We start from the raw sequence: 13,596 nt of genomic DNA on the forward strand, positions 1-13,596 counted from the left end.
CACTCATTGAAGCAAGATGTTAATTCCATGAGATTACCAAATTAAGAAAACATGTAGCTTTGCCTTTGCCAGACACATTCATAGTATATGAATGAAATCTAAAACGTAAATTAGTATTGATTTTAATGTTTATTTATTTTTGAGAGAGAGAGACACACAGAGTGCGAGTGGGGGAGGGGGGAAGAGAGAGAGAGAGAGAGAGAGAGAGCGAGAGAGAGAGAGAGAGAGACACAGAATCTGAAGCAGGCTCCAGGCTCTGAGCTGTCAGCACAGAGCCCAATGCGGGGCTCGAACCCATGAACTGTGAGATTATCACCTGAGCAGAAGTTGGACACTTAACCAACTGAGCCACTCGGGTGCCCCATGTTGATTTTAATTTGATTTCTAAGCACAACTTTATGGTGTTTTGGGTCTGAAAGTGAAAATAAGCACATACCTGTGTATACTCTTGGAAGAATGTATTTTACTAACAGTTGAATGAGAATATCTTGAGTTTTTTACTTTTATATTCTACTTAAAAGTATCAGTATTTTCCCTATTTCGTCAACATAAACATACAAAATGTTATTTTTATGCTGTCAATTTTTCTTAATTGCCAAAATAACTTAAATAAAGTGAAGAATATAGTGTGAACTTATACTATCTATATATTTTTTATACAACATACTCTAGTAAATTAGTAAATTATATAATGTGCTTTAAAATAGAAAATATCCTATGAGGTCCTTGGGTGGCTCAGTCGGTTAAGTGTCTGACTTTGGCTTGATCATGATCTCAAGGTTTGTCAGTTCAAGCCCCATGTCAGGCTCTGTGCTGAAAGCTCAGAGACTGGAACCTGCTTTGGATTCCGTGTCTCTCTCTCTCCCTGTACCTCCCCTGTTCATGCTTTGTTTCTCTCTTTCTCTCTCTCTCTCAAAAATAAATAAACATTAACAAGTTTTTAAAAATTGCAAACTTCAGAACCTTTAAAAAAATAAAATATAAAACATTTTATAATTATTAATGAATAAAGATTGCTCTCAATCATATCTTTCAAATTTTTCACTTGATATAAAGGATGTATTTGATTTTAGGATTTATAAAGCTTCTATTTATTCATTGTTTTCTTTTTTTTTTAATGTTTTATTTATTTTTGAGACAGAGAGAGACAGAGCATGAACAGGGGAGGGTTAGAGAGAGAGGGAGACACAGAATCTGAAACAGGCTCCAGACTCCGAGCTGTCAGCACAGAGCCCGACGTGGGGCTCGAACTCACAAACCGCGAGATCATGACCTGAGCCGAAGTCGGTCGCTCAACCGACTGAGCCACTCAGGCGCCCCTATTCATTGTTTTCTAATATACCTGCTGGATAATATGATATGCTATAAACTGGACATGGGCTGAAAGGGGAAACAAAAATTGGACTTTGAAATTAACAAAGCTCCAAGGGAATGGAAAAAGTACAATACCTGAGATTTGATTGGTGCCTTGTCATTTTCAAATTTGTTTCAAATATCCTAAGACTATGGGTACCTTTCTGTGCAAATGGCTAATATAGTTTCTTTGGTAGTGGGCTTTCTTTCTTCTTTGGAGCAATCTCATTAAAACTTTGAGTGATAATGGCTTTTATATTTAATAGTACATCCTGGCAACTATGGACTGTAGACATGTATAACCTAGTGGACTAGGTTTCAGAACTTGGAAGTTAATTGTTGTGAACTTTAATATTGTCTTTCTTTGTGTAACTGGCTCAGTTTGTTCTATTCATTATATAGAATAGGCGGTTATGGAGTGTATTATTACACTGGTTACAACAACTACCATATATATGGTGATTACAGCAACCAGCAGAATGGTTACGGGAAAGTATCCAGGCGAGGTGATCATCAAAATAGCTACTCACCATACTAAATTATTCCATTTGCAACTTATCCCCAACAGGTGGTGAAACAGTATTTTCTAATTTGAAGATTCATTTGAAGGTGGTTCCTGCCACCTGCTAATAGCAGTTCAAATTAAATTTTTGTATCAAGTCCCCGAATGGAAGTATGATGTTGAGTCCCTCTGAAGTTTAATTCTGAGTTCTCATTAAAGGAAATTTACTTTCATTGGGGGGCACCTAGGTGGCTCAGACGGTTAAGCATCCGACTTTGGCTCAGGTCATTATCTTGCTCTCTCTCTCTTTCAAAAATAAGTAAACATTAAAACAAATAAAAAATAAATTTACTTTATTTCTTAATTGCTATGCTTCTGAATCAATTTGATTTGTTTTATGTGCCCCCTCCCAGTATTGTAGAGCAAGTCTTGTGTTAAAAGCCCAGTGTGACAAGGTCATGATGTAGTAGGGTCTTACTGGTTTTTAAATAAATCTTTTGTATAAAAAATGAGGCTGTAGATATGGTAAATAATTTTGGTCATTTTGACTATTTCTGGTTCTCTAACAGATAAAGTAAGAAAAATCTATCGTAACTAATTTTCTTGAATGGTGGGGATATATATTTTTGCAATAGGATTTAAATATTATACTTTCTTGGATAATAAATATATCTAACAGGAAAGAAATCCTATGGAGAGCTATTTAATGTCTTATTCTTAGTCATAAGCTTATATAATAGCACAACAGCATCTTTGTTGACAGTTATGTTATTTTTTATTTATTTTTAAATAGTTTTTAGGACAAAAAGGCAATGTAGAGAATAGAATTGTATACAGTCTTAAAAATTCTTCCTTGGTAAAAGAATAAAGAAAAGCATTGTGGTAGGCTAAATAATGACCATTCAAAAATGTTCATGTCTTAATTCCCAGACCCTGTGAATATGTTACTTGACATGGCAAAATGTCATATTGCAGATGTGAGGAAGGAGAGATTATCCCAGTATCACAAGGTTTGTTACAGGTGGCAGGAAGGAGGGTTAGAGTAAGGGAGAGGTTACAAGATGCTGTACTGCTGACTTTGAATATGAAAGAAGGAGCCATGAGCTAAGAGATGCAGGTGGCCTCAAAAAAATAGAAAAGGCAAGGAGATAGATTTCTCCTCTAGAGCCAACAGAAAGAACACAGCCCTGCCAACACCCTGGTTTTGGGACTTTTGATCTCCAGAACTCTAAGAGAATATATTTGTATTGTTTAAGGCACTAAGTCTGTGGTAATTAATTACATTCGCAGTAGGAACTAATGCAAGCTGAGGTTTATGTTTTATGGAATTCTTTCTGTAATGAAGTATCACAATGACCACAAAAATTCAAAGAATGACCTGCCTAGAAACCAAAAGGAAGCCCACAACAAACCCCCCTAAACAATTCTATATTTATTCACAGATATGGTATCTGAAATAGAGTTAACCACAAGAATTAATAAAGAAGTACATTTCGAAACTCCATCTTCTAAAAATAATGATGAAAAATCAAAAACATCACTGGATACTGAAGGACCTACTCAGCAGGAAATAGACAGATCTGTGGAAAATACCCTGCCAAACAATCAAATGTTTTCAACTGATTGCTCTCTGTCTTCTCAAAATTATATTGCTCAAAAAGGTAAGAAACAAGTTATTTGTTCTCTAATGCAGCAATTAAGGAAGAAATTAGATGCAAAAGTTATATCACATCAAGTGTTAACATATTTTTATTTATAAATTGACAGAACATGCTTCTGAGTATCAGATTCTGAAATACTTATTTCAAATTGACATTTATGATTTCATGAATTCTGCATTTTCATCAATTATAATTCTTACAGAAAGGGTAAGTTGACCTTTTAAATCTTTTCCAATAAAATTACCTATTTTCTAAATATAGGAGTAACTGAAAATGATGTTTAAGTGAATCCTCTTATGCAAATGTTACATAATGTTGGTCTTTCTATAAAATCTTACATGTAGGATTTCTCCTTACATGAATGTTTTGTTGCATGGATATTGTTAAGGATTTTTTTAACCTTTCCTTAAGTTTTGTTGATCATGAGCATTGTTTTTTCTTTCTTTCTATTTTATTCCCTTTTTTTTTTCAAATCAGGAGAATTATACTGAATGATATAGCTTGGAAATAATAGGAGCTAAAATGAATCTTAAGCAAATTGTTAATATCTGAATGATAGCTGGGATCTCAAAATGGTACATTATAAGACTCTTACAAAAGCAACAAATATCTCAAAATTTAACCAAGCCATAACAAAAATTCCAAAATCTTCCACTTAAAAAAAATGTTTATTTACTTACTTTTGAAAGTGGGGGTGGCAGAGGGAGGGGCAGAGAGCGAGCGAGAGAGAGAGAATCCCAACAGGCTCCATGCTGCCAGCACGGAGCCCAATGCGGGGCTCAATCTCATAAACTGTGAGATCATGACTCGAGCTGAAATCAAGAGTTGGACGCTCAACTGAATGAGCCACCCAGGCACCCCTTTATTGTAAATCCTATTAAATCCTATCTCATTTATTGTAAATGAGATATTCCACAGGGCTTAGCTATAGTACTTGGCACATAGAAGGCCTTTTACAAATGTTATTTCCTTTTCTCATCTACTCTAACATATAAATAATTGAAGAAGCACTTTTATCTTCTTACATTTTAAGATGTAATTGAACAGTAGTTGCCTTAAGGAGCTTACTCTAGTTGGAGGACATAGGTAAAAAAAGCAATAATTATAATACAGTTCTGTAATAGACAAAGGAGGCTACTGATACATTAATCACCCTACGGATGCTCTAGTAGACTGACCAGAAGTGGTAGCTGGATATGGTGGGGGAAGAGAAGCCTGGGAAAGTGTCTCAGAGATCATACTTGAGCTTACCTTGAAGGAAGAGGAGGAGTTAGCCACACAAAGAAAAGATGGGCATTCTAGGTTGAGGAGAGAGCATTTTTTTTTTTTTTAACTATCCAAAATTCTTTTTTTTTTTATTTATATATGAAATTTATTGTCAAATTAGGAGAGAGCATTTTTAAAAGTAAGTGGAATAGATCATGCGTTTTTGGAGAATTATAACCAATTTAGTCTAATTAAAAATAGGATGATAATGAAGATTATATAGGGATTAAATCAAGAATAGCTTCAAATATTATAATAGGAATTTGAACTCTATCTTGTAGATAATGGGGCACTATTGAAGTTTTAAGCAGTGAGTAAAATGAAAAAGTTGCATTTATAAAGTCTATCTGTCAATATTATCAAATATCAAATAAGGATTAAACAGGTAAAGACCAAAGGCAGGCCTGGTCAAGAATTTATTGCATTGTAAAATCTGTTAAAAAAAAAAAAAAAAAAAAAAAGGTGGGGTAGTGCCTGGCTGGTTCAGTCAGTAGAGCATGCGCCTCTTGATCTTGGGGTTGTGAGTTCAAGCCCCACATTGGGTGCAGAGATTACTTAAAAATAAAATCTTAGGGGTGCCTGGATGGCTCAGTTGGTTGGGTGCCTGGCTCTTGATTTTGGCTCAGTTCATGATCACAGGGTCGTGAGTTTGAGCCCCATATCAGGCACTCAGCCCCACATCTACACTAAGAGTGCAGAGCCTGCTTGGGATTCTCTCTCTCTCCCTCTTTCTCTGCCCCTCCCCTGCTTGTGCTTGCTTTCTCTCTCAAAATAAATAAATAAACTTAAAAAAATAATAAAATAAAATGTTAAAAGGAAGACTTATTGTATTAGTTTAGGAAATAAATGGTGAAGGTCTAAAACAAGGTATATAAACTCAAATGAAATGAGTGAAGCATAGGTAAAGATGAGAACTGTAACTAACTAGAGTGTGTATACTTTCTCCAAAGGATGTAGCTGCTATTTACCTTTAGCCTGGTTTTACCAGATTTTCTGATATTTCAAGAAAAGTGGAGATGTGGATATTTTGTGTGAAATCTCTTGATTTTTAATGCTAGCAAATATTCACATTAAAAAGAAATACTAGGGGCCACCTGGGTGGCTCAGGTGGTTAAGCATTTCACTCTTTTTTTTTTTTTTTAATGTTTATTTATTTTGGGGACAGAGAGAGACAGAGCATGAATGGGGGAGGGGCAGAGAGAGAGGGAGACACAGAATCGGAAGCAGGCTCCAGGCTCTGAGCCATCAGCCCAGAGCCTGACGCAGGGCTGGAACTCACGGACCGCGAGATCGTGACCCGAGCTGAAGTCGGACGCTTAACCGACTGAGCCACCCAGGCGCCCCAAGCATTTCACTCTTTTGATTTCAGGTCAGGTCATTATCTCACTGTGTGAGATTGAGCCCTGAGTCAGTACAGAGCCCACTTGGGATTCTCTCCCTCTCTCTCTGCCCCTCCCCTCTGTTCTTTCTCTCAAAAATAGATAAACACACTTTAAAACAAACAAACAAAAAGAAGTACCATATTGGTCAGACAAAACGTTCTTTGGATCGAGTTTGGCCCACTAGCCACGTTTTTAAACTTTTGATCTAATATCTGATGGTGGTTGTTAAAATAATTGAAAGGACAAACTAGATAGATCTTTTGTAGACAGAATTCATTGGATTTAATGATTGATTGAATGTAGCACGGGAGGAAAATGGAAAAGTGAGGATAACTTACCAGGTTTCTAGCTTGGGTGACCAGGTAGATGGTGGTGACTGTGATAAGAATCTTAGTGAAAACTGGGCTTAATAACATATACCATTTTGTTTTCAGAGGCTTCCTCTTCACTTTATTTCTTTGCTAAGTTCCAGAGAGTTGACCTTACCTGGTAAATAAGCCCAGAATAGTGATTAATTTACTCTGTATGATTTGGTCTTAAAGATGTTGATTAAAAACTTTACTTAGAAATCTGCTCCATCATAAGAGAAAAGAAAAACTAATAGTAATGATTATAAAAAGTCATAATAGGGGCGCCTGGGTGGGTCAGTCGGTTAAGCATCTGACTTCTGCTCAGATCATGATCTCGTGGTTTGTTTGTGAGTTCGAGTCCTGTGTCGGGTCTGTGCTGACAGCTCAGAGCCTGGAGCCTGCTTTGTCTCCCTTTCTCTATGCCCATTGCCCGCTCACACTCTGTCTGTCTCTCTCAAAAATAAATAATAAACATTAAAAAAAAATAAAAAGATATAATAAAACTTTCAACTCCCTATGGAATTAGTTCTGCTTATTTGTATGTCCTCTTGACACATCCCTCCCATGTCAACTCTTCCCTCTCAAATTATACTAGTGAAATTACTAAATTAAAAAATAACAATAATTTATTAATCAGTATGCTATATTCACTGCTCCTAAGTGCTATTTAGTAAAGGCTATGCTAAGTATGTTTATTTTTGTGGACTCACTAGATATAGTTAAACACATTTTACTTTAACTATTTTGGTTGACATTTTTTGGACATGAAATATTGAATTTAGTTTGGTGTTAATTATCTTGTGACCTTGGGGTGCCTGGGTGGCTCAGTCAGTTAAGCGTCCAACTTTGGCTCAGGTCACGATCTCGAGGTCTGGGAGTTCGAGCCCTATGTCGGGCTCTGTGCTGATAGCTCAGAGCCTGGAGCTTGCTTTGGATTCTGTGTCTCTCTCTCTCTCTCTGCCCCTCCCCCACTCACACTCTGTCTCTCTCTCTCTCTCTTCCTCAAAAATAAAGAAACATTAGAAAAACATTTTTTAAAAAAAATTATCTTGTGACCTTGGAAAGTCACTTATTCTGTAGGGCAGTCTCAAGTTTAAAACTCTAGCATCAGAAGCTGAGACCAGATGACAGACTGCTGGTTAAAGCTGACTTGTGCATTGTTTAAAAAATTATGAACCAGTTGCCAACATTTAAAAGGTGAGTTAATACAAAAATCTGAATTTCTGGGTTCTCTTGAAAAAGTAGAAGACTTGGGGCGCCTGGGTGGCTCAGTCGGTTGAATGTCTGACTTCGGCTCAGGTCATGATCTTGTGGTTCACAAGTTCGAGCCCCGCGTCGGGCTCTGTGCTGACAGCTCGGAGCCTGGAACCTGCTTCTGATTCTGTGTCTCCCTCTCTCTCTGACCCTCCCCCCATTCATGCTCTGTCTCTCTCTGTCTCAAAAATAAATAAACGTTAAAAAAAATTAAAAAAAAAAAAAAAAAAAGAAAAAGTAGAAGACTGTAATATATAGTCTTTCATTTTCACATGGCCAAAAAAACTCAAGGGGAATAGTGCTTGCATTGAATACACAGGAATTCTTCATTTCCCTGCATTTATTTCACCTGTTCGGCCTTTATAGGGCTTTAAGTTCATAATATTTGGACCAAATGTCCTGAAGACTTCCTGCCAGGTCTAGAATTCTAACAATCTTCGTGCATCTACTAAACTCCCATAGTTTTGAAAAGGTGCAAGTAAATGGAAAATCTGAGCAATTTTCCAGTTAAATTTAGGTGAAAGGGTTTCCTTTTATCTAGATGTTTCAGGTAATTGTTTCTATTTGTTAGTAATTTCAGTTAGATTTTGTACACAACATAACTTTCTTTGAATTGTTTGTAATAGGAATTAATACTTTTTATCTAGGTTATTTCATAATTGAGGAGACTCTTTGAATTCTAACATTTATCTATTCCTAACTAGAATGTTTCATTTATATGTGGAGTAAACAATGGAAATTACCTAGCTCTTGTTCAACAGGTAACTCCTGATTCAATATGCTCTGAGAACAACTCTTAAATCGCTAGTACACAGAATGAAAGCGTGGCTCAGCATATTTGGTTTTCTTCCAAGGGACTAGATCCTATAGCCTGCGACATCGTTTAATTATGTTTAATTAAATGGGCGTAACTAGTACTTACAGCTTTGCAATAGGGCCTGCATAAGGGAAATCAATTTCTAGGTTGAGGACAAAGTTTACTGGTTAGCATGTTTCTAATGTTACTGTGACTAACACAGGAGCATTTGTTCTCCACTTCCTTCAAAGCAGGCCTAGATAAGACAGCAAAATCCCATGTCTTCTTGAGAACAATCTTTGAATGTCTTTTATATAGTTAAAACTATGTATTCTATATGAATAGACTATAAATAAAACATTCAATTTAACTTTTATCAGTTATCAAATTCAGGATATCTCTTTTCAATTGTAGATTTTTAAGAGGACACTAATGCAAATGATATTTAAGGAAAAAAAATTTAATAAGGAGTGATGTCCATGAAATTGGATTATAGGTTGGTAGTCACAACTCCACCTACAGTACCCCTTTACCACACAAGTGTCAAAACAGGATCAGTCAGTGTTAAACAGAAGAGTGCAGGATGTATTAGAATCTGAAATCTTTCTCAAGGATATGGGGAACTTAGTAGAACTTTATTTATATGTTAAGATATTTTAACATGAACTTTTTAAAAAATGGAATTGAAAGATCTAGAGGAAGAGGTAAGTTTCTATATGACTATTAAGTGTACAAAAGAGAAATTAGGTTTGAATTTGGCACCGAATTTAAGTTTTACTGTGTTTTTGCTACAGGGGAATCTTTTAGAGTTTTCAAAAACTTCGTTTATTCTTTTGTCCCTAATCTATGTTCCTAATATTTGGAATGGTAATTATTGAAAAATTGGAAAAGGGCACAGATTGCTTTAGGGGTGGGCAAAAGAGTTAAAAAAATGTTTTAGGGGCGCCTGGGTGGCGCAGTCGGTTAAGCGTCCGACTTCGGCCAGGTCACCATCTCGCGGTCTGTGAGTTCGAGCCCCGTGTCAGGCTGTGGGCTGATGGCTCAGAGCCTGGAGCCTGTTTCCGATTCTGTGCCTCCCTTTCTCTCTGCCCCTCGCCCGTTCATGCTCTGTCTGTCTCTGTCCCAAAAATAAATAAACGTTGAAAAAAAAAATTAAAAAAAAATGTTTTAGGTTATAAATAAGTCCTGAAAGCTGAAAATGATTTTAGAGTTTCCTGAAAATGTTCAGACATTAAAGAATTTTTATCAAGTAATACAATGCTCTAAATGCATTGTTCTAAGATTCTCTGAAATTTTAAGTATAAAATTCTGGTTATGCTTCTGTTTTGACTTTAATAAGCTATTAACGTAATTTAATTTCAATACACACTGACCAGCATATATGAAGGTTGTGTAATATCTTAAAAATGGAGAATTATTAAGCAATTTCTGTTTCTGATACCGATTGTTCCTGAAACTCCTTAGGCTGATGTGGCAAAAGAGAGCACTTTGAGTTCCAAAAAACTAGGCCCCATTTGGGCCCTCAAATCATTTGCTGTGAACTTGGCCATTTTTTTTTTTTTTTTCTTTCTGGCACAATTGTTGCTGCCAGCTTACATTAGGGAAATTTCCTAAGGATTCAAGATTTTGTTCAACTATTGAGTTTTCTCGGGTGACCTGTTTAGGAAGAAGCATCTGCTCCTTTTTGTCGCTTCCCTGACGACTTGTAGAAAGACGAGCTTGTTGAGGATTATCATTGCTGGCAAGGAAGACCCAGGGGTTATCCTTTACACCTATGTCAGCTAAAAGTCTCCCACGAACAAATCCAGCCCTCCGTACTTTATTCAACATACCTAAAAATAGGGTCCTAAATTTAGAAGGCAAGGTGCTACTTTCAGCTGCTACTTTTTGCTCCCCTTCTCAGAGGAGAACAGCAGTCGTCCAGCCAAGGTCCACAGGGGTCTGCTTTGGCATTTGGGCAACGAGGAGCTCATAGAGTTTAAGACAGTTCTGTCTAGCAAGTGCCCAGGTAACTTAGGTAGACATGCGTAAACCACTCGAACCTCCTCTGGGCAGTGGAGACCCGACCGAAGTTCTCTAGCGTGGGAGAGGTTAAACTCTGTCTGAACCACAGCTGACCCGAGACGCCTTCCTGTCCAAAGTCCAAAGTCCGGACGCGGTTGGCAGTACGCACAGGCACGGGCCCTGCAGGCCATTTTCTGACTGGAAAGAAGGCGGCTGCCGGTTTCCTTGGGCCAGCAGCGTTCCCCGGGGTACGATGCCGTCAGGGCTTCAGTGGGGGTGACTCTTGACGTTCTGCGAGAGGAAAGTGCTGGGAGCTGGTGTTTGGCCTGGCGTCTGCCCTTGGGTCGAGGGGCCGCGCCGCGCTCACCCCGTGAGACTTCACGCCTAGGGATCTCCAAGAGAAGCCTCGCCGCTACTGCGGCCAGATTTTGGGGGCTGGGGGGAGAGTCCTGAGCCGTAACCCCACTCTTCTGGGCTAGTGGCCCACACTACAGCGCAGAGCCTGAGGCCAAATTCCACTGTCTCTGCCTAGAGACCCTCCACTTCCAAGGGTGGTCGGCTTGGCCAGGTAGAGCGCCGGCCCCTTTAAGAACGAAAGGCAAGGACACGTCTACGGACCTCGCGCGAAGATGGAGGGGAAACTTACCGCATCCTGGCGTCCCCGCCTCCCAGCCTACCCGCCTCGGCCTGGCCGAAACCAAATCGAGGGGTGGACGGTGAGGAGAGGGCTAGTTGCAGGCTCCTGAGGGATGGGTATGGACCTCTGGATGTTCAGAACATAGAGTGTAACTAGAGGCGAGGCTTCCCGGTTGGAGAGCGTTGCACACTTGAGGCTTGTCGGCTTCTTTCTCTCCAGCAACCCCCCGCAGCCGGCTCAGCAGTGGTCTGCTCCTGTTGCCCGGTGCAGGTTTGGGTTCCGGACTGAAAGCTGTGTGTTCTCTGCTGCTTGTTGTGGCTCCGCCAGGCCCGGGCTGCGGCCGCTATAGCTGAGGCAGCCTTGGCGCCATGGAGGGGCCCGGGTCTGCCCCTCAGTCGTACTTGGGTCTGGTACTGGAAAAGCTACGTAGGGTGAGTCCAGGCGCGATCAGTGTTACTTGGCCCAGGGGTCGCAGGAGCCTCCTGGGGAAGGAAGCCGCCGACTTTGGCTTTGAGGTCTGAGCGGCCGTGGCTAGAGGTCCTGAAGCCAGTCCTCACCTGCTGTCGGGCTCGGGCCTGTGTCCGAGGCTGGTTCATAGGCGGCTTAGGTGGTTTTTTAGGTGATGGAAGGGGACCAGGAGATCAGGAAGGTGAAAAGAGCATTTGCTTAGCGGGATTTTGCAAAGGTGTGTTAAATGTTTTCGGGTTCCTAAAACGATTTCCCTTGCCGTCATGTTATTTATTTTGAACACGGGTCAGTGACACGTGGTTCTCCCACTGTGAGAAACTTAAGGACTGATCCTCTGAAATGAATTCCCTTTAGTGCTGAAACTTCTAGTTGTCTTGAAAGGACACCTAAGCCTGGATGGGGAGTTGGGATTATAATTCTGCGTTTTCTTTTACTAAAGAATGCTCTTTTGAGATACTTTACTTTGAGATTGTTCTTCGTTTCTTTCTGTGTGTGTGTGTGTGTGTGTGTGTGTGTGTGTGTGTGTGTTTAGTATAAAACGTCGTGTTAATGTAAAATCTGGAGATCTTGAACTCCCGGTGTTCAAAATTTCTATATATTTTTAAGATCAGTTTATAATCAGGTTGCATAGATTTTTCTCAAGTGTTTATCGGTGTCTTTGGTGACCTATTTTGGGGCACTTCTATCCCTATGTTTTAGACTATTTGCATTAAAAAGTCTTTTAAAATATTGAGGCAGTTGCGATTATTGGTTTCTTGTTATCTGTATTAAAAATACTGTTATGGTATTCAGTCATTCAATTATAGCGTGTATAGTGATTTTGTGTGTGTGTGTGTGCGTGTGTGTGTGTGTGTGTGTATGACAGTTCTGTGGAGAATCTAAATGGACTGAGTTTGGGCCTCTGGTATCATGCTGTCTGTTAAAGGAGAGAAGACAAAAACAAAAAACAGTACAAAGTAGAAACCGATGAAGTGCTTATCAAAGCATACACAGAAAGTGCTAAGGAAATTGAAGGGTGGGAGAGATTGTATTTTCTTGAGTGTTTAGGAAAGCCTTTCCAGGCTAACCGAGTAGCTTAAGCAGAGGAGGCATGAAACAACATCGTCTGTGCAGGGAACTCAGTTTTACTAGAGTAAAACTGGGCTCGGAATGATGTGCAATAATGGTTGCTGGAGACATAAGTAGGTTCCAGTTGATGTAGGTGCTGGAGAGCATTTGAAGAATTTCAGTGGTTAGACTTTCGGTTTAAATAGAGCTTCCTAATAGTAGTGTATAGATGAAATGTAAGGAAAACAAAACTAGAAACAGGGTGTAGGGAAGAGATGACAGAGTTGTCCAGTAGTGATAAAGAAGAGGATATTGAATGGGGAAATATTTAGTAGCTAAGAGCCAAAATGGGTAGGATTTTGTCCGTTGGATGTGAAGAATGAGAGAGAGAAGGCATCTAGAATGACTCCCAGGTTTCTGGCTATGGCAGCTTCTTCATTCACAGGAAGAGGGTTTATTGGAACAGAAGTATATTGTGGCATGAGTGATGATTTCTGATTGTACATATTTCCTTTTCTTCACTGAAAACAATAATCAAAACTTAGTTTTTATAGGACTGTGAATGGAGAGACACATGAGGAATTGCAGAATTCTTGCAGAATTTTTTCTCCTGTGAATGTATTTTTACCTGGATGATTTCTTTGCTAAAAACTGCTATGCTCACCACATGGGCCTGGGGGCTAGGATGGCACAACATCGTTCTGCTTTTTATTTATTTATTTTTTTAGTTAAAAAAATATTTTTTTGTTCAGCTATAGTTCACATAAGATTCAGTCTTTTATAGTGTCCAGTGATTTTTTTATCTTTAAAAAATTTTTTTTCAATGTTTATTTATTAAAAAAAATTTTTTTTTCCAACGTTTATTTATTTTTGGGA

At 38.9% G+C, this 13,596-nt stretch overlaps 1 protein-coding gene across 15 annotated transcripts in view; it reads left to right on the top strand.

The window, feature by feature from the left end:
* MIA2 (MIA SH3 domain ER export factor 2) overlaps window positions 1-13,596 on the top strand; it is a 111,967-nt gene that overhangs the window by 17,497 nt on the left and 80,874 nt on the right. For 6 of the 15 annotated variants that reach the window (XM_040477001.1, XM_040477005.1, XM_040477002.1 and 3 more), the window contains exons 5-6: window positions 3,298-3,516; window positions 3,623-3,723. In XM_040477001.1, the coding sequence (XP_040332935.1) occupies window positions 3,298-3,516; window positions 3,623-3,723 (320 nt within the window). Of the gene's footprint in view, window positions 1-3,297; window positions 3,517-3,622; window positions 3,724-9,135; window positions 9,269-10,467; window positions 10,817-11,265; window positions 11,285-11,472; window positions 11,637-13,596 lie in introns of those variants that run through there. The other 9 variants (XM_040477008.1, XM_040477014.1, XM_040477010.1 and 6 more) reach the window with 4 other exon arrangements.

This window comes from Herpailurus yagouaroundi, unplaced genomic scaffold (genome assembly GCF_014898765.1).
Source record: "Herpailurus yagouaroundi ecotype Mexico unplaced genomic scaffold, PumYag 141, whole genome shotgun sequence".
NCBI classification, from domain to species: domain Eukaryota; kingdom Metazoa; phylum Chordata; class Mammalia; order Carnivora; family Felidae; genus Herpailurus; species Herpailurus yagouaroundi.